Source organism: Chelonia mydas, chromosome 6 (genome assembly GCF_015237465.2).
Source record: "Chelonia mydas isolate rCheMyd1 chromosome 6, rCheMyd1.pri.v2, whole genome shotgun sequence".
In the NCBI taxonomy this organism is placed as follows: domain Eukaryota; kingdom Metazoa; phylum Chordata; order Testudines; family Cheloniidae; genus Chelonia; species Chelonia mydas.
This window is the reverse complement of record NC_051246.2, coordinates 115,107,600-115,134,656: the sequence shown is the minus strand read 5'-3', so window position 1 is coordinate 115,134,656 and position 27,057 is coordinate 115,107,600. Positions and strand designations below refer to the sequence as shown.

General features: G+C 43.4%; 1 protein-coding gene across 1 annotated transcript; it reads right to left on the bottom strand.

Annotated features, from left to right (window-relative positions):
• Positions 1 to 867: 867 nt before the first annotated feature.
• Positions 868 to 25,581, bottom strand: C6H14orf180 (chromosome 6 C14orf180 homolog). Its single transcript, XM_043549828.1, has 6 exons — positions 25,179 to 25,581; positions 16,233 to 16,333; positions 15,029 to 15,188; positions 13,159 to 13,282; positions 9,580 to 9,606; positions 868 to 2,644 (listed from the first exon to the last, which is right to left on the bottom strand). The coding sequence occupies exons 3-6, from the start codon at positions 15,044 to 15,046 to the stop codon at positions 2,442 to 2,444; spliced, it is 372 nt and encodes a 123-aa protein (XP_043405763.1). The 5' UTR covers positions 15,047 to 15,188; positions 16,233 to 16,333; positions 25,179 to 25,581; the 3' UTR covers positions 868 to 2,441.
• Positions 25,582 to 27,057: the final 1,476 nt, after the last annotated feature.

Here is a 27,057-nt window from a genome sequence, read left to right as displayed (position 1 = left end):
CTCAAAAATTTTTTAGACCTGTTTTAAAGGTGGTTACCGTCTTGTGAATAAATAGAATGCTATTAAATGTGGATTTCATCCCTGTTTCTTGTCCTTTCCAATCCTTATTCTGGAGTTGTCATTTTATCATCTTAACTCTCTGATTTGTTTTCTGAGAGGTGTAAAGCATTACATTAGCATATCAGGGTGGTACAAACTAGCACGTCCTCTCCCAGACTATTGAAGTTGCTGTATGTATTACCTGCAGTACCACACCATGGCTCTCGCTGAACAAACTGCCCTTTCAAAACAAACCCCCTGGTTTCAACGTGCCTCTTCCAGAAATTACAGTTCAGCTCCAGAAAAGGTGAGCTAAATGGGTCGGGCACTTCTATGTAGACAGCGGGAGGGATTGAAGGTTATTTAATTACCTGCTCATCTCACTAATATACCATTTCCTAACCTTTCTCAAGAAATGTTTTAATGAGTTACTCACATAAAAGCCCACTGTATTTTTCACTGAATGCATCCGATGAAGTGAGCTGTAGCTCACGAAAGCTTATGCTCAAATAAATTGGTTAGTCTCTAAGGTGCCACAAGGACTCCTTTTCTTTTTGCGAATACAGACTAACACGGCTGCTACTCTGAAACCTCACATAGAAGTTATAAATCTCTCACCTTATTACTTTAAAAAAAGGAAATGGGGGAGCAAGGCGATGGTACAGCTTGCCTCCATTGGACTGAACCACACAATCGGTTTGCGTAAAAAGTCACAGGGATGAATACACCTATGTGAGCATCCTTTGACTCCCAAACTGGCAGCTTGTCTGATGCAATTGCCTGTGGGCCTGTGATAGCCTATGGTGAGCATCAGCTTAGCTGCTGAAGTCACCTCTTTCTGCTTTTGAGACTCAATACTGTAGTTTGTTTCATCCGTTTTCAATTGAGAAGAGGCATACATTCTTTATGAGAAAAGGTTGCTTCTCCCTGTTCCGATTTAATTCTTTGCCTACTTTAAGATGCCTGGAAGATGATGTGCTGTTGCCCCTCAATGCCATATGGAATATTCTTTATCTACTAACAATAATATGCATAGTGTTTTGTTGGTTGTCACGACAGGGGACTTTGGGCTGTGATCTTGCAAGCATTGTCTTCCATCTTCTTCGCAGGGTTTTTTCTGCTGTTGCAGACTCTCACGTAGTTTTTATCTTTCTGAATACAGTAGCACACTTGTCCAAATATTTTCTTTTAATTTTACTTGAAAAGAAGACCAGGAAAGAAAGGATGTTGCTATTTATTCCTACGGAGAAAATAAAGTCCAGAAAGTCTCACAGGCCAGATGAATTTGTTGGCCCTCTCTGAGACACACTTGGATAGACACATTGGGATTCACTTTGACACACACAAGAGGCATTCAGCATTTATTGCACTATCATTGTTAAAATGATCCCCTTCATAAATATCCTTACTGTAAGATATTAATGGGGGGCCTCCCAAGACAATGGAGCTTTGTCCTTGCCACCTTCATAAACGGTCAGTTGTAGCATTATGCAAAGCCTTAAACTATTGTTGGGCATGCATGGAATGAATACGTGATCCCCTGACTGAATACGAGCTAGAAGTAAATTGAAGAAGTTTGTTGATGTCACAAACCATGTAAACTTGGCTCATGAGGTTTACGGACTGAATTGAACTCAGAGGATTAAACTACTGACTTGATAATTAACCTGGGATTCAGTTCTGTTATGTGTGATATTAGGCAAATACCCATAGCCTGGTTAAACGAGTTTCCATGCTCTCTTCCATGCGGGGGAGCCCAGTGAAACATTTCCAAGAGCAATCTTTTGCCCACGTAGGAGAAAGCTTGAGGGGACGTGAGAACACCGTCTGCCAAGGTTTTACTCACAATTATTTCACATATGTGTAAAATACAGCATTGCAGAGCCTTTGAATACAAGAAGTAAGGCTTGCACATATTGCAGAAGCAAAACCAGAGCGGAATGATGATCTTGTGGTTAAGCTACTGACCTGAGACTTGATTGACCTGGGTTTAGTTCCTGGTATTATCTACCTATATGACCTTGATTGAATCAATTAATCTCTGTGTTTCTGTTCCTTTGCTTTTTCTTGTTTCTTCAGTTTATAAGCTCTCTGAGGCAGGGACTATCTCTTACCAGATATTTATGTATTGCCTAGAACAATGGAGCTCTGATTTTGGTTGCAACTTCTAGGTGTTAGTGTAATATATACAATAATAATAAAAGAAATGGAAAACAAGTGACTACAGGAAAAGGTAAGTGTACAACAGGGTCAGCTCTATATTAGTCTTCAAAGGGAAGGCTGGCACATTCTCTGGTGTTTGGTTTGAATGGGCTGTGAGCCTTGTGCTGCAATATGCATTTAGATGTTATCTGCTAAGATCTTTGTCTTGGGCTATGCACGGTTCCACACGTGTGACACTGTTATTGCCTCATAAACCAAGTCCAGCATTTCAAAGCAACGTGTCTTATCTGAAGAAAGAAGATAACGAGCTGGGATTGAAATTCTTCCAAGACTTTGAAATTCTGCTTCACACTGCTGTAGTACAGACTCACAGCCAGGATCAGTACTAAACAAAGCGAAAACCACAGGAGCAAAGGCAATCCAGCTGATGGCCTGTCATGTGCTGGGAGAGGTTGGGGAGAGAAAAGAAACAGGCATTATTTTAGTGTTGTCTGAAACAGCTCCCAAATTTGACCCCCACTGCTGCCTTTGTCCTGGTTTTCTGGAAACAGCAGGTTAAGCAGTGCTCTGGTTGTGAGTGCTTCTCTATGCATCAGTTAAATGGCAGCGAGTCACACCTCCCTACAGAGGCGACTGAATATAAAAGATGTAATCTAATGGAGCATTAGAAGGGTTTAATTATATACAATAAGAACAGGATTACCATCGTTAATGCATGTTCTCAAATTTCCTCACAGCAATTATTTTTTATACATTTAAGCAAAACACTAGGTTAAATACTAGAGAATATTAAGCAACCACGACTAATTATTTAATGCTCACAAATGTTCCATAAAGAGAGAAGTAGTAGATTACTTGCCTTTCCCCTGTAACATTAACTTGTTACAGGGCCTGCTAATTAAAATAAGAAGGAGATGAGGATCTATCGACTCAGCGGCACGTTTACAATGCTTTCGCAGGGCCAGTCTGCCTCTCAATGTTAAACTTGCTAATCACAGTGGAGTGTCCGCTGTGCTTAATCATGAAAAGGAATATATTGTAAACATTTCTTCTTGCTTGTAAAAAATAATCTGAGGAATTTCAGATCACTGTGGGTCAGGCATATTACCCACGTGGAAATCATTGGGCTACATTTTACAGCTTGGGTGCCATTCTGCTGTCTATTATAAGCTGGGCTATGCCATTGCAACATTCTGGAAGGGGCTGGTCAGGAATAACGGGCAAATAGAGATTTAGATATGAGAATGCATCTTTAGTGAATCTTTCTGTTACCCCTTCATGATGCGAGAAGTGAGCCAGTTTTCAGGGTCCTGCTGGTTGTTTCCACTAAGAGGAGAAATTGATGAAGGAGCCAGATATTTCTTTGGGGGCAATCCTGTTTATTTAAGAATATACAAAGTCCAGTTTCCCTGAACACAGCAGGAGATAATTTCTTTGCTCATAGTTCTAAGCCTCTTTTCTACAGCACTCTGCCCAAAAAGCTCTCTCACTCCTTTTTCAGGGCCACATCCTTAGTGCTTGTTCTGCTGTCCCTTGGCTTTCTTCTCTTTCTCTGTGTCTGGTATGTGGTGTTTCTCTCTTACACAGGCACACAATCCACCAATCACTGCCCCAGTACCTGCATTTGCTATATCAGTCCCCAGGCAAATTCCTTGGGTCACACAGTTCAACTTCTACTCAAGTCTTGCCATGTGCCTGTGTTCTGGGTGGTTCTCCTGTTGTTTCCACTTTCTGGTTCCATAAAGGAGCTCATTTGTTTTGTACATGTATCCTGAGTGACAAACGCCTGGTACACCCACCAGTTTCAGTGAAGTTTAACTTTTCCATGGTGTATCCTATCACTACGACGATGACAGCCCAGGGACTAATGGGGGCATAACCCCCTCTGTCCAACCAGTTGGGGGCCATTGGGCATAATCTCCTTCCAACCAACTGGGGGCTAATAAGGGAGAGGTGGCATTACAACATCCCTATCCCACTGGAAGATATACCCAGCTAGGAGGAATTCTCCACTGGCCAGTTAAGCTGGCACTACAGTAACTTTGTGCCTCTAGTCTAAGGGCTAGGATCTGGCATCAAGCATCTAGAGTACCCTGACTTCTGAGGATAGCTGGGGGTGTACGATGCTTCTCTTTGCATAAGAGACCTGTGCAATAGGTTTGCACTGTGCTCCTGTGCCTTATCCCAACTGGAGGAATAGGCTGCCGTAAAAAAGATGGAGAAAAGTTGTTCTCTCTTGTCACAGAGGGCAGGACAAGAGGCAATGGGTTCAAACTACAGCATAGCAGATTTAGGTTAAATCTCAGGAAAAAAACGGCCTAACTGTAAGAAGAGTAGGACAATGGAACGAACTAGCTAGAGGAGAAGACGCTCCTTCACTGGAGGCTTTCAAAAAGAGGCTGGATAACCATCTGTCTGGGCTGGTTTAGACACAAGGAAGCCTGCATTTTGGCATTACGACCCTTGCAGTCCTTTCTAACCATATGGTTCTATGATTCTAGAGAGCAGCACAACAATGTGGATAGGAATTGTACATTCTCCCTGCTGCAGCATGGGTCAGTGCAGTGTATGCAGGTTATGGTGTGTATGGGGGAGGGTTAACAGCAGTAAAAGGAAGCTGGGAACAAAGACACGGGCAGTGGTTAAAGTAGATCAAAACAAGAGGGAACTGGCCAGTTCTGTTGGGTGGTGTCACAGGTGTTGACATTAGGTGCCAGATCCTCAGCTGGCGTAATTTGGTGCAGTTACCTTGAATGCAAGGATTGTTACTATTCTACATGTCAGCATTTCTGTGGTGGGCATCTGTGTCAACTCTGTCTGCCTGACAAGCTGAGATTTGCAACGCCCCAGTGGATCGGAGAAGGGTCAGCCTCATGATACAGGCAAAGAAACAGGCACACCAGGCTTAGAGCTAGACTCTAACCATACAATCTCCTTTGAGTAAGGAGCAGTGCATAGTGTACTTCCCGGCTCCTCCCCACTGCTCTAGGGTGGGAGTAAGTTACTTTACACGCCCTCCTGGAACAGCTCATTACCCCCTGTGTGCCTGGTCATCTACTGTGGATGGCAGGTTGTGGGGGCTGTCTTCCCACTTCCCATCCCTTTCCCTGACTCCCCTGATCATTTGCCAATGACAGGGAGTACGGCCCTCTCCCCGCATCGCAGCTGGAGTCATAGTCTAAGCAAGGGAGTAAGCCAGAGGGCATGTTCCTCCTGTCTTGTTCTCTGCACTGAAGTAACAAAAACTTATATGTAGCAACTAAATTAGGTCTATTTAAAGATTACAGCACTCTAATGACAGAAATCAGGGCCTGGTGTCCACTGCAGCCTGCTCACCTGGTTGTATCCCTGCAGCCCAGAGCCTCATCCTTCACTATCGAAGGTGACCCCCTCGGCCTCTGCAGCCGCACCCCATCTCCTACCACAACAACTGCTGCGCCAGACTCCCTCTCCTTTCCTTGCCCAGCTGGGTGAAGGCTGTGGCAATCTAGTCAGACAGGAAGCCTGGGATAGATCTCCACTCTCTTAATTCCCAGGCTTGTGTTTAGCCACAAACCATCCTTCTTTTGTGTATGTAGCATGTGTGAGCTATTTCTGAGAGAGTAATGGCTACTCTGTTGGTCTGCATGGTCATTGCACAGTCAGTGTTACTTTATAAAGCACTCCGAGTATTAAATGTGCTCTCGAAAACCAAATTCATGCCTGAATAAAAAATGAGAGTGTGCAACTATTTGCCTGGCATATGCACATGATCAATAAGAAGGTAAAAATGTGGTGTGTATTGTTATGGGTAAAGGACCGACATTAGCTGTAGTGTATTTAAATTAGCTCCTATTACCAACCCTGGAATACATAGCAGTCAATTAAGCTGTCATACAGATGTACATAAAGGAAGGTAAAAGTCATAAAATCAAGCAACAAGCACATAATAATGTATCAAAAAGTGTGTGGGGAGAAGGTAGAATGTTAATAGCCAGTCATTTGAAAGCTCACCAGAAGCCAAATCGATGCTCTATAATAGAGTTGGGTGAATTATTTGCAGCAAATAATTTCTTCATTTGAATGTAGACCTTCTTTCTGCTTGCAGATTATCTGTGAATAGGCTTCGATTTTTATTAATTTGTCTGTTATTTGGAATTATTCTACAAAAGGTTTATGTGAACATATTTTAGCCTGCGGATTGCTCACCAGCTCTTTCAGTGAAACTATGTGCTGTTCAATATTTCCAATGTGTGATTTGTCTCTCGAATCACCTGATATTGTTCTTCGTTCTTAACTGGGTGACAGACTTCAATAAAAAGGTCACAGTTAGTCTTATAGTAGTGAAAATTATTTGGGAACTGATTGTCTGAATTGAGAATCCCATTTTGATTCAGGCCTTTTTATTCCCTCTCCTCTGAAGTTCTTGCAGAGGGTAAATAAATCACACAAATGTTGCTCTCTGCATTCACACTTCATATATAAATGTAGGTATTCGTTAGTCCCTATTCATGTTGGAAATGCTCACTTCCTGCTTATAAAGTTTCAATGAGGGAGCAGAAAAAATTACAGTGTGAGGATATGTCTGTACTTTGAGCTGGGGGAGTAATTCCCAGCTCAAGGAGGCATACCCATGTGATTGAACTAGTGTGCTAAAAGTAAAGCATAGCTGTAGGGACATGTGTAGTATGAAGGGCTACGCACCCATCCAAGATGCTAGGCATGTACCCAGGTCAGCTAGCTCTTCCTGCTGTTCTCTCTATTTGTAGCATGCTAGCTCGATTACAGCTAGCACCGGTATGTCTCCTGCAGCTGGGCATAAACGCCACCAGCCTGAAGTATAGCCAGACCCTGAGATCAACAATCAGATGCTATGAATAATGAACAGTGCACAGGTATAGTGGAAGTGAATTCTGATCATTGAAAACAATCTTCAGGGTTAACTATGTTTGTTGTACAATTGCAAATAAATTCTTTAAAAAAATCAGTCTGCTCATGTCTAATTTGGAAACAGAAAAAAGGGCTACATTCTTGAACTGGGTGGTGAAACTTCAGAGGAATTGTTTTCCATCAGAATATGCAGTTCAGTTTAAATCAAAAGGCTTGGTGAAAATGGGTACATTTTTCCAGAATTTTGTTGTCAAAAATGAAAAAAAGAAAGTTCTTTTTGGAATGAAATGTTTCCATTTTTTGTTTTGAAATTAATTCTCTTTTCAAAACATTTTATTTTGTATCATCATCTAGCGAATACAACAGAAAAAGAATTTTAAAGTGGAATTTGACAATGAGACATTCTGAGTTTGTTAAAACACATTTTGAACAACTCAGAATGAATTTTTTTCTGGTATTTTCCTTCACAGAGAATTATATAATTTTCACTTTTCACTGCAATTTGTAACCAAGCCAGATTTCAAAATTGAAAAATCCTTTGTGAAATGGAACTTCCATCCCCCCCACGGGTCCATTAAACACATTAGCTAAACGGTTTGTTACAAATAGCATACTCAGCTCCAGCTAAGGGCCTTGAATACTAAAGAGGCAGCTGGTCTGTGATAAAGGTACAAGACTGGCTCTCAAGAGCTCAGGGTTGAATTCCTGGCTTTGACACAGATGTTTTGTGTGACTGGGGACAAATCACTTGTAACCAGCTCCGCTGATTTAGACCAGTTGAGGATCTGATGCAACATGTCTCTGAGTCTCAGGTCCTCATCTGTAAAATGGGGATAATAATACTTCTTTTCTTCTCCCTTTTTTCAAACTGGTCTATTTAGACTGTGGGCTCTTTAGAACCGGAAGATCTCTAACTATGTATGTGTACAGCACCTGACACAATGGATCCTAGTTAGGGTTGCCAACTTTTTAATTGCACAAAACTGAACATCCTTGCCCCGCCCCTGAGGCCCTGCCCCTGCCCCACCCCTTCTCTGAGGCCCTGTCCCCACTCACTCTATCCCACCTCCCTCTGTTGCTGGCTCTCCCCCACCCTTACTCACTTGTTTATTTTCAACAGGCTGGGGCAGGGGCTTGGGTGCAGGAGGGGGTGAGGGCTCTGGCTGGGGGTGTGGGCACCAGGGATGGGGCCAGAAATGAGAGGTTCAGAGTGTGGGAGGGGGCTTTGGGCTCAGGCAGGGGGTTGGGGAGCAGGGGGGGGGGCTCAGGCCTGGGGCAGGGGGCTGGAATGTGCAAGGGGGTGAGGGCTTTGGCTGGGGGTGCGGGCTCTGGGGTGGGATCAGGGATGAGAGGATGTGGGTGCGGGCTCTGAAAGGGAGTTTGGGTATGGGAGGGAGCTCAGCACTGGGGCAGGGGTGCAGAAGGGGGCTCAGGCCTAGGGCAGGGAGTTGGGGTGTGTGAGGGGGTCTGGGTTCTGGCTGGGGGTGCGGGCTCTCCGGTGGGACCAGAGATGAGGAGTTTGGGGTATAGGAGGGGGTTCAGGTCTGGGGCAGAGGGTTGGGGTGCTGAGGGGTACAGGCTCCAGGTGGTGCTTACCTTGGGGGGCTCCCAGAAAGCGGCGACATGTCCCTCTGGCTCTAGGCGGCTCTGTGCGGTATGTGCTCACTGCCTCCTCCCACAGGTGCAACCCCCGCAGCGCCCATTGGCTGGGGTTCCTGGCCAATGGGGGCTGCGGAGCTGGCACTTGGGGTTGGGGTGGTGCGTGGAGCCCCCCTGGCCATCCCTCTGCCTAGGAGCCGAGGGACATGTCGCTGCTTCCGGGGAGCCACATGAAGCTGCGTAGGAAGCCTGCCAGCCCCGCCAACCAGTCTTTTAACGGCCCGGTCTGTGGTACTGACCGGAGCCACCAGGGTCCCTTTTCGACCGGGCGTTCTGATTCAAAACCAGACACCTGGCAACTCTAGTACCAGTCTTGGTTGGAGGGGGCTCCAGATTTTCCTGTAATATAGTCAATAACACTTGCACACAGATTTGTTGCAGTTTTTCTGTGACTTTTGTTTGCCTTGAATATTCTTGCACACACAAGAAGAGAAAACAGATTATTTTAATTATTTCCTCCACGTCACCAGTGCGTTAATGAACTGCATATTCACCATGGGTAGAAGTCAGCTGAGAGAACTACAGCTTAGCTGGGGGAGGTTTCACTTCCCTATCTCAGTGAAAAACCTGGACCCATTTTTTTGCCATAAAATGTATTAATTATGTTTAAATTAAACATGGCTCCAGGGACTGAATTCTTGTTTGCTCTACTTGTCTTACCTTCTGTTGATTTAAAATACTGAAGCAGAACTGATCACATATTGTGCTTCACGCACACACAAAAACACGGACAGCATGAACAATTCTTATTCATGAAGTATCGCTGCACAATTAATCGCAGCAGCAGGTAGGCAATCTCAGGTTAGTGCCAGGGACAGCCCACAGTTATAATGTAAAACTTCAACTTACCAACTCTGTAGTCCCAGCAGGAAATGTCTAGAAAAGAGAATGAAAATGTTCTTACACGCTAACCAAGGTCGCCTCAGGGTAGCAGAGTGAAATAGGAGATAGGAGGCCTGATGAGAATCTGGGCCATCTGGCCCAATAAGTGAAAGTTGCTACCTAAAAATGGCAAGTGTGAAACGGTAGAAGCATTTCAGGAAGAAATGGAAAACAGATAGCAATGGAGCAGGAAAGTAAGATCCAGAGACTGCTGCTGTTGTGATTGGGATGAGAGGTTTCATAGCCGTTGCCAAGGAGGAACGCCTCATCTGAATCATTTCCAGCATGAAAATGAGACAGACCAGCAGGCTGAGGTAGGAAGTTAAGTTTAAAACAAACACTATTGTAACATGGATTCCTCATCTAACAATATCCCGGAACGGTGCCTATTTGGCAAGGGCAGCTCGAGCACAACCCAGCATGAACATACAGAGAATGGAAAAATGTCACTGGCGCCAACAAGCTTTCTCCTACCAGCCTCTAACTGAATTGTATTAATAGCACTGTGTGGACAAACAGCAAGGGAGGCTTAATCACAGGCTGTTTGCAATAAAGAAAATTCGTTATGGCTCTTGAAGTGAAAGGCTGGGAATTTTTCATGTCTTAAAAAAACCTGGGGCCAATTCTCCTCTCAATTACACTTCATTATGAGTCAGGAATAATTCGATGGGTTAGTTTGCAGCGAGGGAGATTTAGGTTAGATATCAGGGAAAATTTTCTAACAATAGGGGTAGTTAAGCTCTGGACCAGGTTACCTGGGAGGTTGTGGAATCCCTGACATAGGAGGTTTTTAAGAACAGAATAAACAAACACCTGTCAGGGGTGGGCTAGGTATACTCCTGCCTCAGAGCAGGCGGGATAGACTAGATAACCTCTGGAGGGTCCTTCTAGTCCTACATTTCTAGGATTCAGTGGAAACCAGCGCAAGTAATAATATTTACAAATTCATGGATGACAGGAGAGGTCCTGGAAGACTGGAGAAGGGCTAATGTAGTGTCCATCTTTAAAAGGGGGGGAAAGGAGGAGGCGGGGAATTATAGACCAGTCAGCCTAATTTTGATATCTGGGAAGCTACTAGAGCACGTATAAAATATTCAGTTTGTGAATACCTGGAGGATGAAAGAGCGATCGCTAACAGCCGGTATTGATTTACCAAGAAGGATGTGGAAAAATTGGAAAGAGTCCAGCGGAGGGCAACAAAAATGATTAGGGGACTGGAACACATGACTTATGAGGAGAGGCTGAGGGAACTGGGATTGTTTAGTCTGCGGAAGAGAAGAATGAGGGGGGATTTGATAGCTGCTTTCAACTACCTGAAAGCGGGTTCCAAAGAGGATGGATCTAGACTGTTCTCAGGGGTAGCGGATGACAGAACAAGGAGAACAATGGTCTCAAGTTGCAGTGGGGGAGGTTTAGGTTGGATATTAGGAAAAACTTTTTCACTGGGAGGGTGGTGAAACACTGGAATGCGTTACCTAGGGAGGTGGTGGAATCTCCTTCCTTAGAAGTTTTTAGGTCAGGCTTGACAAAGCCCTGGCTGGGATGATTTAGTTGGGGATTGGTCCTGCTTTGAGCAGGGGTTTGGACTAGATGACCTCCTGAGGTCCCTTCCAACCCTGATATTCTATGATTCTATGATTTCCTTCTTTGATAGGGTGGACAGGGGGAAGTGGTGGACATAATATACCTGGACTTCAGCAAGGCTTTTGACACAGTTCCACATGGCATGCTGATAGGTAAGCTGGAGAAATGCGGGCTCATCAGAACTCCCATTAAGTTGACACAGAATTGGTTAAGCTATTGCAAAGAAAGAGTATCTATTAATGGAATGATGGCAGATTGGAGGGAGGTCTCAAGTGGGGCTCCACAGGGATATGGTTTGAGTCTGTTGTTGTTTATTCTTTATTAATCTTTATTAAGGACTTGGATGTAGGAATAGAGAGCAGACTGATCAAATTTGCAGATGACACAAAGCTGAGGGGAGGGGGGCTTGCCAACACTTTGGAGGATAGAGCTAAAATTCAGAGGAATCTTGATAAATTGGAGAACTGGGCTATGGACAACAAAATGAAATTCAACAAAGACAAATGTAAGGTGCTACACTTAGGGAAGAAAAAACAAATGCACAAATACAGAGTGAGGGAAAACTGGTTTAGCAGCAGCACATCTGGGAGTTGTGGTGGATCACAGCCTCAGCATGAGTCTGCAATGAGATGATGTTGCAAAAAAAAAAAAAAAAAAAGCAAATGCAATCGTAGGTTGTATTAACAGAGGCATAGGAGGTGGCAGTCCCATTCTACTTAGAACGGCCTCAGCTGGAGTAACGAGTTCAGTTTTGGTCACCAATGTATAGAAAGGATGTAGAGAAACTGGAAACGATCCAGAGGCAAGCGACAAAGATAATCAAAAGGAGGGAATTCAAACCATACAAGCAAAGGCTGAAGGAATTGGATATATTTACTTTGGAAAAGAGGAGATTAAGGGGGAACACGATAGCGGTCTTCAAATACTTGAAATGCTGCCATAAAAATGGAGAAAAATTCTCTCTTGCCACAGATGGCAGAACAAGAGGCAATGGATTCAAACTATAGCATATCAGATTTAGATTAAATCTCAGGAAAAACTTCCTAACTGTAAGAATAGCAGGACAATGGAACAGACAGCCTTGGGAGCTTGTGGAAGCTCCTTCACTGGAGGTTTTCAAAAGGAGGCTGGATAGCCATCTGCCTTTAGACACAACAAACTCTGCATTTTGGCAGGGGGTTAGACTGGGTGACCTTTCTGGTCCCTTCTAACCCTGTGGTCCTATGGTTCTAAATGAGAGGAGAATCAGATCCCTTAGAATTCCATTCCACACTGCCCAACTTGCACTATAGAGAGATTATTGCAATTGTCACTGTTGTTATGGACATAAATGCTGGGAGTGAGATGGGGAAGAATAATTTCTCCTCAGACGTGGTGTTAAGCACTTAAGTGGACATCCACAGAACTTAGGGGCAACTTACTGGATCCTTTCATGTGCCAAATTCTGAATGACTAGAAAGCCCCACAGATAACATGAACCTGACCAACACCCATTGAAATCCCAGGCTAAATCCCTTTTGCTTCAGAGTGACATAAACAGCATATAAATCTGTCCTAAAGGGGCACCACCTCCATCCCTGGGCCACCGAGGGGGTGTTCTGGGATGGGATGGGATGAGATGAGAAGGGGGAAAAAGGGATGTGACCAGAACCTACTGCTCTGTCAATCGTGAGCTGTTAGAATGCTCCTTTAGGGGACTGTTCCAGGAGGTCAGTGAAAATAGCTCTGTGGCTGTTCTAACTTGTGCCAGGGCCTATTTTGCCCCTAGGGAAGGCAGAAAGGTGGATCATAACCACCTGTGCTGAAGGATTGTGCCTCAAGAAACTTTCCTGATTTACACAGATAACACAATGAGTAATGATAACAGACACTGGTGAGGAGAGGGATTTGGAAAGATGTGGAAACATTGGAAAGAATGCCACTCTTGGGAGAGTATAAAGAGTTTTAATATCTTAAACATACCATATCCAGTGATTTCTGGCTCACGAAATCGAACCCTTCTCTCTGCTTTTCGCTTTTCACTCACAGCTTGGTTCACGGGTGGCCTTTTTCTCAGTATCGAAGGCGGACATTTACTACAATTCGTCTAGATAATTGATCAAAGCACAAAATGCCATTGTTCAAACTGAAATAATGCCTTTTGAACTTTCTATGGCTATGCAGTATTTGTATGGTGTCCTTAAAAAGACATGATCTGAAACACTTGTTGCAACATTGTTTACATTCAGATCGTTGCAGTATTTACAGCGAAGTAACGCTGCACTTCCTTTCAGAGTCATAGATCTAGAGTTCACTATAACTTGTCATCACCAGAAGGAATGACAGAACAGAACTTGGTTAAAACATAAAAAGGCAACAATTTACTCTTTTTGGAACATATATCACAGCAGTGAGTTCCACTGACTAGATATGCATATGAAAAAGTATTTCCTTTTATCAGTTTTAAACTTGCTGCCTTTCCGTTTCATTGCATGTTCTCCAAAAGAACCACCAGCAAATGAATAGACATGCAGGACAAGTAGCTGGAATAGGTAATAAGTGAATTTAAGATAAATATGGACATATCCAACAATTCCACTTTGATATTATTGGATAGGCAACTGAAAAGTGAGGCTTTTCTGCTAAGGGGAAAGGAGTTAGATGGAGTAGATCACAGAAAAAATGTCTCTACATCCATGCATGTAAATGAGGCTGTGTTTTTCACAATGACTGTTGCATTTCTATGATCATTTTGGGCTTTCCTTTTAGAAACCGTGCCCAATCTCAAACTCTTGCAAATAGCTCAGCTCTTAATCTTGCTTCTGTTGATAATATGTGGGCGCAAGTCATCAGGAAATGATTTAGCTGTAGTGGGATCACATATCTCTCTCTCCAGTACAGTTATGGCCTCACTTTACACGTTTCACAAATTAGATTCATTATTATAGTAATAAAGTGGGATTTTAACATTAGAATTTTCTACAGATATTATAATAAAATCATTGATAGAATTTTAGTTGGGAAGAGAGATGTGATTCACTCTCAAAGGGGCTTTAACAGCCCCTTGTCAAACAGTGAAGGCCAGTCATCATTAAATATACATTTTTCCATCAAAAACCCCAGTGCTGATCACTGAAATATGATATTTTATTGTTTTACTGCATAAATAGCACAAGCAGAGCTTATTGTTTTGTTTTCCTGGGGCTATTTATCCATGATGGCATGCCTAACCACTCTGCTTTTCGGCTCTTCCACAGAGCTTGGTGAAATCCCCACAAAGCAGTGGCTGGTAAATACTCCTTAGACATGGGGCAAATTTATTTCTGAGTGGGATGAGTGGGCTTAGTTCTGCTCTCAGTTACACTGGTGCGATAATGAATCTCAGCAGGGGAGAATGGGGCGTGTGTTGTCCTCTTGTTACCCACCTCACCAACTGGGAGAGGAAGAGCAGCCTCTGTGTAGCTGCTACTTTCCTTCCTGCACATTGTAGCAGGCAAGGGTGGGAAATGGACAGAGCCTTGGCCCTCTCCTTCCAATGCACTGGCCACCATGAGTGGGCTGACACACCAGGGAAGAAATCTGTGCTGGGGATGAGGCTGGTGTTCACGTTTTTCACTGAAGATAAAGCTCTGTTGACATACACCAGCTGAGGACCTGCCAAATGTCTGCACCATTTATATAAATATAAACCGTGGGCTAAAAGCATGACAGTATAATGAAGTTTGCTTTTCACTTGCAGACAGGAAAGCAGCATTCAGATTAGGACGGCAGCTAGTTTTTGATGAGCTGGGATTCTCCACTGAAAGCTGCATGTAAATAGAGCTGTTTGAAGTAACTCAGATATTCGCCTTACCTTCTCTTTCCTGTACATCAGAGAGACCGAAGACTCTTCCTCATGCTGCAGGGGGCTAACAGCTACCGGGCTTCTAAAACTCTGGCAATCCACTCTCTGATGCCTCTTGCAAGGATTTCACTGTGTCTGGAAGTCCTGAATTGCGCTGTATCAACACATTCTTTAGGGGGGAAATGTCTTTCTTAAATCTGTTCATATAAGACCCTATGCAGGCAGGTTGCTGAGGGCTTCCTGGTTCAAGGGGCCTCAATTACCAGGGACTTCCTTGGGAGATGAAGTTACCCAGGAGCTCCCTGGAGGCCCTCAGCACATATAAGGTTCTAGTTTGTAGGATTTTTACATGAAATTTTAACAGATGCCCAAATCAGTATGAAGCCATATGGCTAGGCTCTGACATGAGGCACAGCCCTGAGCAAGGAAGGGTGTATAAACTGCATTGTCCCAGAAGTACTAAGTCACAATTCCTCCCTCGGTTCCTCCTTGCCCCAAAGGGGTCATAATTTGCTGCTGGTCTATACCAGCATCCATATGCTGACTAAGCTACTCTGGCCAGCAAGTACAGGGGTGGAGCCAAATATCCACCCATTCCCTACCCACCTGCCCCAGGATGGTAATAAGCAGGGGAATATCCTCTCTTACCTCTATACCCCTATACTAATGTAGCCCATGTAGAAGTGTATGGGGGGGGGGTATCTTTTATTCAAGCTTACTCTCGTGCACAGATGCATAGGTCAAGCCGCAATCTAGCCCTAGACATTAGAACTTTGGGTAATGATTTCTTTCCCCCCCCCCCAAAAAAAATTCAATGAAAACAAAACTCTTTTCATTATTTACAAAATTTGTTTTTGATTTTGGGGTGGGGGTCTTCAAAAAAGTTAAACCTAAACATTTTTTGGTTTTCGGTAAATGAAAACTGACAGTTTTAGGTTGGAAAAAAAGGTTTTAATGTTCTCAAAAAATAAAAAAAAACACTTACCAGTTTGACACCCTCCCCCTCCAATTTTAACAAAAATAAATTTTGACAACAATAAGACAACAGTTCACTTGAAAAGCTGTTGTCCATCAAAAAAAAAATAGCATGGTTGCAAAATTGCCAATCAGCTCTAAGAAAGGATCCTTTAAAAGTGCCACTCTAACTATTCACCTCTCGATGCTGAGAACGTTGACAGCAATCATTGTAAATGTCTGAATAAGCAGTGGTTACCTGAGCCCTCATGTTCCAGCATGAAAAAATGCGATAAGCTCAAACTTCAGAACAGCTACTGATCCATTCCTGCTAAGTGTTTTTGATTGCAGATTAGTCACCTAAAATTGCATATACATTAAGAATCAAACGGAGTTTAATGTATGATATGAAGGATTTCATGCAAATAACTGCAGTGAGCTTTTTAAGGGGATGCTGAGAGAAGAAGTCAGTGTTACTATATCGGGACAGGTTACTTTGTAAAGGTCTGGAGTGTCCTCTCCAAACCTCATCATCCTATTTTAAGTTATTTTCTATCAAAGCGTTGATCTCATTTCACTCAAGGTATGTCAGAAGTACAGCTGGACAACTAATTCCGAACCAAGAGTTTGTCTGATGAATTTCACCTCTTTCTCGCTTTGCTAATTGTCCATGAGCAGATCGTGATTTTTGTAAACATACTCATTATTCTGATGTAAACGGTGGATAATTTCTGGGACTAAATTCTAGATCCGTAGATTGCCGCAAGCTGTTTGTTAAAAGTATTCAAGAGTCAACAACTAACCATGTTTTTGAAACAAAACAAAAATATTGTTAGCCAGTGGTTGAGGACTTAGGCCAATTTCTATAGTGAAGTTTTCATCATTAAAGCCAACACATCCTCCACAAGTTACCATGGCTATTTCCTATCTGAAACAGAAGGGGGAAACTATGGCATCACAGAGTGCACTGTGTTGGCAAATGCGGATTTTAATGGCTTGCATTGTGTATGCAAATATGTGTCTTTACAAGAAAAAGGAGTTTAAGTGTCTGTTCAGCAGAAAAAAATGAAAAAAAAACAACAACCCCAAAGCCTCATGAATGACTTCCCAGTGAATAAACATGAGCAGCCTACTCAAAAGGACTGACTGCACATACCGTACTTTCCTGCAGTACCCCAATGGAAGATGTCTAGGAAATAAACATAACACGATAAAACCATTTTACGCTCAGAGGATAGCAGTGTAACTGTATGAACTCTCTTTCCATTTCCTCCAGCAGGAATAAATATTTTAGACAAGCAAAGTACTTTGTAAATGATGCCTTTGTGGGGATTCATCTGGCCTGGTTCAATTATTTCGAAACCTAGCAATTTTCTCATATCATTGAATCTGGTTTTATTGCAAATAGGGTCATAGAAATAGTCACACACTGCGATAATGGACTTAGTTTATCTTAACTATTAACACTTCCAATAGGTTTACACACAAGTACATATACAATATTTATGTTCATGCACAGTGCATATATATTAATAATGAAGTAACTTTATCTTGAACAATCTGAAAACAAAATCACGTAATAGCATACAGCAAGGGGTGCAGTTGTAACTGGAAGCTGCAGATCAGTATAACAAAACAGAAAGGTGATTAATTAGAAGGGAGTCTTCCATATCTCCTCCAACTTCCTGAGTGTCAACTGATCCTTCATTCAGTATTCCACCGTTAGTGGTTCTGTGTACACTCCATTAATAATTTAGCCATGCACCTGTAGGCAGCAAGATGAGTTTTCGTGATGGTAAAGTGTGATTTTTCCACGGTCACGTAATACATCAGAAAAAATATTAATTGCCCCCACCACCTCGTTAACCCTGAAAGGTGTACTAGCACTTTTTTGCCTCTGGAGAAACAAATTCACCCCTGAAAGATATCCACACAGCAGGACACCCACAGAATGGAATACAGCCTAGCTCTTACTTGTAATATCTATCAGACGGGAAGTCCTGCAAAAATCATGTTCTTGTGAAAATCATTCATAAGGGAAATTTTTGTGTGTCTCCTCTTACAAGCAGAACGAAGATTAGTTTTTCTTTTGACAGTTGTTTCAGTGTGCAGGCATTTTCATAGAGTGTTTTCAAAAAAAAGGTAATGGAAGCCATGCAATTACCAATGGTCTGATAATATTTAAAACTGTGTTAGTATGAATCAAATGACACAGAAAGAGCTCAGCTTTCATTTATTTCAGAGCATGTAGTTTTTAATTCTGTTGATACCTACAGACACATTGTATCATGAGGCCAATCGTCCATAGTAAAGGAAAATAGAATGCAAAGAAACATGCAGGAACCTACAATATTCCTATTGCTATCCATGAGGGTCACTCATACTCATGCCTGGGAGCCATGCACTTTTCATGCTCTATATTACTAATCTGCTGTGAAAGTTTTCATTAATGACACAGAGCTATGTACTGTCCTTTGATCGTATCTGCAACTCCCTTCAGTAGGAATTCACCTGTGCACTGAGGGCATATATCAACTGCTGTTTGCAAATGTTAGAGTAAACTTCGTAATATCAAACATAGTTATAGATCTGATACAATACAATAGAAGTTGCTTGATGAAGACAGAACACTGGCTCTGGCTCTGTATACACCGGGCAGTTCTAAAGCAAAATTCACTGCCTTGATCCACAGTGCTAATTTATAATCATGTACAGCACGTTCTGAATGGAATTCTTCTATGAGCAAATTCGGGGAAGAATATGCAAGAGGATCATGCATTGTGGGTAGGCCACCTACACTGCAGATCAGAATGGAGAATTTGCCCCGTAACAGGGTATTACCAACTCCACATTGGGGAGGCAAGGGTTAAATAGTTAGTCTGGGCCCAGGGGGCCATGCCCCTCGCCTCTGCTGGGTACGGTCCCAGTGAAGGGAGCATTTAAAAGGGTGTGACTCAGATCAGTCTGGGCTGACCGCAGTTGGGTGCAGCAGCCTCCTGCCAGGAAGCCGCCAAAGCTCCACGCCACCAGGACCGAATCTCATAGCGAAGCCACTGGGAGCTGGCCAACCCTGAGAGTCAAGGGTGATGACTCACCAGGGCCAGCAGGAGAGATGCCGGGGACAGATCAGAGGGGAGTATACGAGGATCCCATGTCTGTTCCATGATGACGGCAGAAGCACTGGAGCAAGGGTAGGCAGTGACTCAGGGAGAGTGCTTTGCGGTATCAGGCCCTGAGTCCTGGATGATGGCTCGAAGGGCCCTGGGTTGGAACCTGGTGGAGTAGGGTAGGTTCAGGTTCCCCTATCCACCCCCACTCTCACACATAGATGACGCTACACCTGAACCGTAGCCGTTAGGTGGAGCAGCCTCTGGATTCTTGCAATAGGCAGTGCTTCCTTGAGCTGTAATGATCAGAGAAATTGACCTTTGGACTCTTGCCATTAGGCATCACACCTTGGATTACCACCATTAGGTGGTACTGCTGGCCTGGAGCACAGTCAAGCCCTGACATGCCCCTTTAGGGTCTGGTAGAAAATAATTTTACTTTTTTAGAAGAGCCTAAGCCAAATTCATCCATGGTGTAACTCAATTGACATATAAAGGGGGTCTGCTCTGACTCTATTTCTTCACACTACCCCTTCTCATGCTTCTTTCTGGGTAGATAGTAAAACTGAGTACTCAGGATGATAGATAGTCCATATATATTAGAATATCTGTGACACTGAAACAAACTTTCTTAGCCACCAAATGTTTTGCACATCTATTTGATAATTAAACTCTTGGAATCACAATCAAGCTCTCATTTGTGACCCACAGTGCATTTTGAGATAAAAGTGTCCCATAAACCATTAGATTTATTTCACTTGATGTTTCCCCCTCCATTCTGTTTATCCTGCCACTGGGATCTAAAATGTAAAGTACGTATTGATTAAATAAGAGTTACCAAGTAACCAAATGCTAATATCTGCTCTCTGCTCATTGCTTCCACATCGGTCAGTCCTACAGATCTGACTGTTGCAGCTGAACAGAGCTTAAACCTGGCTGGAGAGGGCATTCAGAGTGACCTTTCATCTCTCCACTGGCATACATTAGGGGCTATTTTAGTGCTAAAGCAATCTCTCTTTAAAGAACCCTGGAATGTTGTTAAATGCAGCAGTACTATCAGCAATCGTACTAAACAGAATGATCTAGCTGCCAGCAGGTGGATTGGCTGACTTGAGATAAAATAAGGGAGACAAAGAGCATGAAAAGAAAAACCTTGGAAATAGCAAATATACTTGTCATAGAAATGTAGGGCTGGAAGGGACTTGAGAGGTCACCGAATCCAACCCCCTGCCCTGAGGTAGGACCAAGTAAACCTAGACCATCCTGACAGGTAACTGTCTAATCTGTTCTTAAAAACCTCCAGTGACAGGGATTCCACAACCTCCCTTGGAAGACCATTCCACAGTTTAACTACCCTTATTTTTTCCCTAATATCTAATCTAAATCTCCCTTGCTGCAGATTAAGCCCATTACTTCTTGTCCTACCTTCACTGTACACTGTCCTATTTATAAACAGCCCTTACCATATTTGAAGACTATTATCAGGTCCCCCCCTTAGTCTTCTTTTCTCAAGACTAAACATGTCCCGTTTTTTAACCTTTCCACACAGGTCTGGTTTTGTTGCTCTCCTCTGGACTCTCGCCAATTTGTCCACATCTCTCCTAAAGTTTGGCACCCGCAACTGGACACAGCGCTCCAGCTGAGGTCTCACCAGCGCCGAGTGGGACAATTACCTCCTGTGCCTTAAATATGACACTCCTGTAAATACAAACTAGAATGGATGGAGTGTATTATTTTAACGGAGTTCAAGTTGAGTGACAATTGATTTTTATTCTTTGTTTTATAAAACTAATTTCCCCACATGAAATTCAGTTTAATTAAAATGCACACTAATATATCTGCAGGAAATAATCTGAAACAAAGGGATTAAGGTCTTGAGCTAAATCCCGTGGAAATCAAAGGACTCCTATTGACTTCCAAGGGCTTTGGATCAGGCCCTAATGGATTTGAGAAACCTGGAAACCATTAATGCCCAAATTGATTCTACAGATGATAGAGGACAAGCAATTGGACATGAGATTTGCAAAGTGATATGGAAATAAAAAAGGCCAATGGCATTTTCAGCTGTATAGTCAAAGACACCACAGCATGGGCTGAGTTGATGCTATAACTCTCTATGTGGCACTAATGCTGAAATGTGGCATTCAGGTTTGAGCACCTCATGGAAGAGAGATTAGAGAAGAGTAAGACAATGATTAGGGCAATGGAGGGATTGATGTCTGAGAAAAGATAGAATGAGTGAAATACATGTAACCTGCATAAGAGTGAGGTGCATGTTAACAATCTAAAGGTATCTGAATGCTGTACAGACAATGAGCCAAGTTCTGTCCTCACTCATGGACGATTTACACTACTGTGAGTCCATTAAAGTCAAGAGTTTTTCGTATTTACATTGTGGTAACTGAGATCAGAATCTTACCCCCCACGATGGAGAGAGATGACCAGAGTGGCACAGAGGGGTATAATAGGAGTAATGGGTAACATTTTCAAAATTGCCCATGTAGTTTAGGAGCATGGGTCCCATTCCCTTTTCATTTTACCCAAAGAGAATACATTAAGAAAGGGAAATGTTAGGAGCCACATTAGGGAACACTTTCCTTAGTGAGATATATAAAACTCTTGAGCAGTCTCCTCTAGGGAATGGTGGAAGCCAGGCTGCTAATGGCCTTTAGAACTAGACTGGACTAAACACCAGCAGTACACTGCGTTGGGTGTGTGATCAAGAGGATGAGCTAATATGACTGGGTGGGCAGGGAACGGAATCTTAGACGTTCTCTGACCCCATTGCACCATTCTGGCTACCTCAGAATTCCTTGGCAAGGGGAAATCTGTAGGTGGCGTGATTGCAGTCTATCACCCTCAGTTACACCCCAGCATGCAGGGGGCATTTCTGAGAGATAGGAGGTGAGGCTGGAGCACTGTTGTGTTCCACCGACTCACAGCGAGCTGTTAGAAGGTCCCTTGGGGCAGTGGGCAGCCAGGAAAAAACCAGAGTACTGTTTGTGTCACTCTAACTTACGCTGAGGACCAAAGAAACCCAATAGAGCTTCCCAAATCAGGGGGCTGTAGAGGTGGTGTAAACCACTTTTTCCCCACCAAACCCTGCTCCTGTGCCAAGCACAGCTTTGCCAGAACTGTGAATCTGGGCCTCTCTAACATCTGTGTGGTTCTGTTCCCACCTAGACAGTCATTAGCATTGGAAAGTGAAAACGTGTATTTTTTTTCTTGTGCTACTTTATCATCTGCCATATGGCTAATGTCAATGCTGGGAAATAAGACATAGCTTTTCAGTGATAAGAAGTTGTGTTAGCTTTCCTGACGGACACCTGCTGTTCCAAAGCAAAGAACTGTTCCTGTGGGATCCTGCGTGACTGATTTCCAGGAGAGTTACCTTATGTTTGACTGAGATAAATTTCTACCAAGAAAACCTTTCGGGCTACGTTTTCAAGACATCAAATTAATGGTATGCACCAGGGGTCCGATTCTGTGAGTGCTCCACAGGCAAGGAATTGTGTGTGTGTGTGTGTGTGTAACACTGGCAGGATCAGGCGCCTGATAGGTTAGTCGATATAACTGATTCAATCTGCTTGATTTGGCAAGAAACCGATTTGCACACATGAGTTGGGCCAAACGCTGTTCTTAGTTGCACCCAAGCAATTCTCCCGCAGTCAGTGGAAATTTGTGAGGGCGTGAGAGCAGAATTTGGCTTTCTACATGCAAGTGAACTCCTGAATGGTCATGCAACACATTTTCATGGACAAACTATGATCAGTTCCAAAAGCGAGGTGGAAAGTTACTTTCCAGGCAAGGGGCACGATCCCTCATTTTCTTTGCTTTAAAATCTTCCGCAATATGATGGAAACTGACTGATTGCAATGCTGAAACCCTGCTTGGGGTGCACTCTTGTGCCAAGTGGCTTAAGGGCGTCTCTGCTGTTTCATTTGCTATACTATGGAGCCTCCCAAAAAGTAGTTGTCCTTGGGCCTCTGCTCTCACATGGTTATTATCACTGATGAACTGCCCACATTTTAAGAATGGGCTATCTCAAAAGCTTTTTATTTCAGCAATACACGTAACATTCCCTGGATGACATACCCCTTCCCCTCAACACTCAAAATACCCATCAGTTCCACACTCTCCTCTTTCCTCTCTAAATCTATGAATTCCACAGTCTTTCCCTCCCAACTCTACCTGCCCCTCTAGCTGGACATATACCCCCACGTTCAAGCCCAGTACCTCTTCACTCATCCTATTTCCCCCTCCCCAGCATGACTGAGTCTCTTCTAGGTGACTCCCCAACTCGACAGCTGTTTCTCACAGCAGCAGTAATGGTGGCAGACTCTGCTGGCAGTGGAAAGGGCAGGCAAGTTGTCCGGCTGTCTCTGGCTGTGGCGTGTTGGGTTATGTGGGGTGTGGGTCTGTGCTGGCTATGGGCTAGGTGGTCAATTGGGGAATGACCCCACTTTTGGTTCTTGAGGTGAGCAAGTCTCCCTTGACTGCTAGATGTCTCCATTAGCTGCCGTGGGGGAAGAGCTCTCAGCAGGCTGGTGGGGCAGTGAAACTAGTGAGTAGGAGGAACAGGACTCCCAGATCCAATACTGTATCAGCTCTTCAGACACTGGGAAGGCAGTGACTAGTATGGGGTAGCAGCAGTGGTTGAATGGAGAACTTAGCAATTGCCAGGCGTGAAAGGCAAGATGCTCAAAGGACTGTGGGGCCCCAGTGCTCCTTACTGTTGCATCAAAAAGGAGAAGCATTCATTTCTCACAACACTTGTTTCTGACTGGATCATACGCACAGACTGCCCTCCAAATGGATGACCACACCCTGTTGGCCATGCCCATGCTCTCTAGAGAGCACTAGGGGCCAACTCGTTGGCTCTGATATCATTCCTTTGTGCCATGGAGTGGTGCAAAGGGACCTTAAATGAGACCAAAAAGGCTGATGAGGGTTCTCCCAGTATAAGGGGCACATCTGGCTTTATCCCACATGCTTCTGTTTGCCAGGAGTTGGGGTAGGAAGGCATTGTAGCAGGAGGAGGAGAGGGCATGGCAAGACCAGAAAGGGGTGGAGCCAGAGTGCATGGCATTTTGGCCAATCCTCAGCCACCAAAAGGAACTGCTCCAACTGGGATACTATAAAGCAGCCCTCTGGTTGCTCTTAGTTATGCAAGAGTTCATGTTGACCTCTGGTGGCCCCAAGATCAGTGGAGTGTAAAGGTATTTGAGGACCAAGCTCCCTTCCACCTCTCAGCTGCACCCAGCACAAGATCTCTGTAGCTAAGCTTATGGCCCTAGGAGGATATCCTACTGCCTGCGTGTTTTGGTAATAAGTAACAACGTATTAGAAGACAAACTAGAGAAAATCCCACATGTAAACAAACCCCCCACCATTGAAATCTTTGCTTTAGTTATGCCAAAAATATACAAAGTAAATCGTCTGAGATACACTTTTAAATAATATTCCTGTATTTATGAGCCCTCACAAACCCCTTTTATTCCAAAATATTAGTATTTGCATGAGTATAGCAATTGGACTGTGGGGCACTCTGATTACAGGCAAATGGAGGATACTTATTGTACCTGGAAATGGCACTGTGATCATGACAGGCAACTTTCCAACAATACTTGTTGCTAAACTGCTCAGACTTCTTTTTCTGTACAAAGTGTGACACTGTGGGTCTGAAATATTATTAACCCTATTGCTAACAGCAACCCTTTGCAAACTGTGATTTAAAGGACGGATTTTACACCTTGTTTCAGACAGATTAATAAACCCTCAAAACAGTTTTTTACAAGGAAAACAATAATATGTTAGTGTCCATAAGCCCTGATAAAGATTGAGACCCAATAGCACTGAGTGCCGTATAAACACAGATAAAGACAGTTCCTTCCCTGGAGAATCTATAAACTAAAGGAGCTATGCTGATTGACACCAGCTGAGGATGTGGCCTTCAGTGTTAATAGAAAATGGAATAATACTGAATAATAAACTAAGAAGCTACAGCATTTTACAGATCCAAGTTAAGCAGCTTTAAGAGCAAGATATTCATTGCAATGACCTATGCAGGCAAGAACACAAAATCTGTTTAGACATACCTGTTGCTCATAATGAAAAGTGTAGGCAGCATCTCATAGTGGCACGTCTAGCTTGGGAGGCCTGCTCAGAAAAATCCTTCATCAGAACAACAGCTGTCTCCTTCCTTTGTGTAAATTCCTTTAAAGCTGTCAAAGATCCTGTAATCAGACTAGGTCATCAAACCCAGGCCTTATGAGGACTGGAAATAAGATCCAGAGATGAGCATTCAGCTGCATGGGCCAGGTCTAAAACACTACAGTTGCCACTGAAATTAAAGGAAGGGACTTTAATTGCTGTGAGAGAAAAGTGAAGCCATAATTGGAAGAGCCCGAAATCTTTCAAAATACCTCCTGAAATGATGCTAGCTGCAAGGCAGGAATCTATGTGCCACCTAACAGAATCTGATAGCAGACCAAAACACTTACCCTGCAAATCCGATGTAGTTAACTACTGGAGCATTTATCTGTGTGATTTCAGGAAGTAAAGGCAAATTGTAATCTAGATTTCACCATACAGTTGAGTAGTTTTATTACTTGATTAAATAAAAGGGTAATAAGGTAATAAAAACTGATTCTTTTTCTTCTCAGTCTAAAAGCCTGAAAGTGAAGTCAATGTGTTTAATAATTTGTAGAATAGATTGGAAATAAAGCAATATAATTTGCTTATTTGCCACTGGGAAGTGAAATTATGATTTTAGTGCCACATTTGTGTATAGGCCTGTGCTAGCACTTTTGCAGTTTGAGTAAACCATTTAGTATAAAGAAAGAGAAAATGGGCCAAGTTTCTCCCTGGGGCAATGTTTATCGACTTCCTAGGAGTCAGGAACTACACCTGGGACGAAAGTGATCTGGTGTGAATAAAGCCATTCCTGGATAACATTAAAGGACCAGTGCCAATTTATATCAACTGAGAATCCTGCCCAAAGTATCTGAGTTTTGGTTACAGGGATGAATCTCAGTTGAGTAATGGTGGTTCAGAGCACGGGCCAAAATGCATTCTTGTTGCAATTCCATTGTTATAGATGGAGATGCAGCAGTGTTTGATTTCAACCTATTTCTGCTCTGTAGAGTTTTAAAAACAAACCATCCAATTTTGGGGCTCAGATCCTTGGTTTGTGATAGAAAAATGAAGTACAGCACAGGCACAGCTGGCAAAATCCTTGTCTAGTTTCATGGCCACATAATGCCCTAACTTTCAGACTTGTGTCTTGTGTAGCTGGGTTTACAGCTAGGTGGGGCAAACCACACAGCTCCCCGGCCATCGGAAAATGGACATTCTAAAAGGACAGATGCTGATTACACCGTAATGACTTTGAGTGAAACGATTCTGAAGGCGCTAGGCTTCTCCGCTGGCCATTAGGCAGAGGTGCTGCAGCCTGCCTAAGAATAACACAACTGCAAGCATTTAAACACTGGGAGCTGCAGAGGGCTTGGGAAAAAAGGAATGATAAGGTAAAATATCCAACATGAACGTCTAAATAGGATAGGCAGGAGGAGAGGCTGCCAAGGCAGACACGCAAGTGGAGCCATGTGTCCCAGGGTGGCTATGGACTTAGAGAGATCCCAGTGAAGAATGACCGGGTGACTGTGGGTGCTGGCAGGTATTATGAGGTAACAGGAGGCAAAAGAATGCTCGCAGAGGATGACTCATGAGAAGATCGCCGGTAGCATTAACAATAACAATTAATAATTTTTACTTATCTGGCCGCCTTCATCTGAAGCTCTTGTGTGCTTTACCACACTGGATGCAAGCTGTTCCTTCTATTTTACAGAAGAAAGACAAAGGCACTGGGCTGGTTAAGTGTCTTCCCAAGGCCACATAGCAAATCAGCGGCTGAGCAGGGAAAGGAACCCATGATTCCTGACTACTTGTCCTCACTGCTTACAAATACACCCAGCT

What these genes read in the sequence shown, in the direction of transcription:
- C6H14orf180 (XM_043549828.1), bottom strand. An exon ending in GCCAGAAATCACTGGATATG is followed by an intron (nt 9,607 to 13,158) that starts GTATGTTTAAGA and finishes TCTCTTTTCTAG; the next exon opens with ACATTTCCTGCTGGGACTAC. An exon ending in CTGCTGGGACTACAGAGTTG is followed by an intron (nt 2,645 to 9,579) that starts GTAAGTTGAAGT and finishes AACCTCTCCCAG; the next exon opens with CACATGACAGGCCATCAGCT.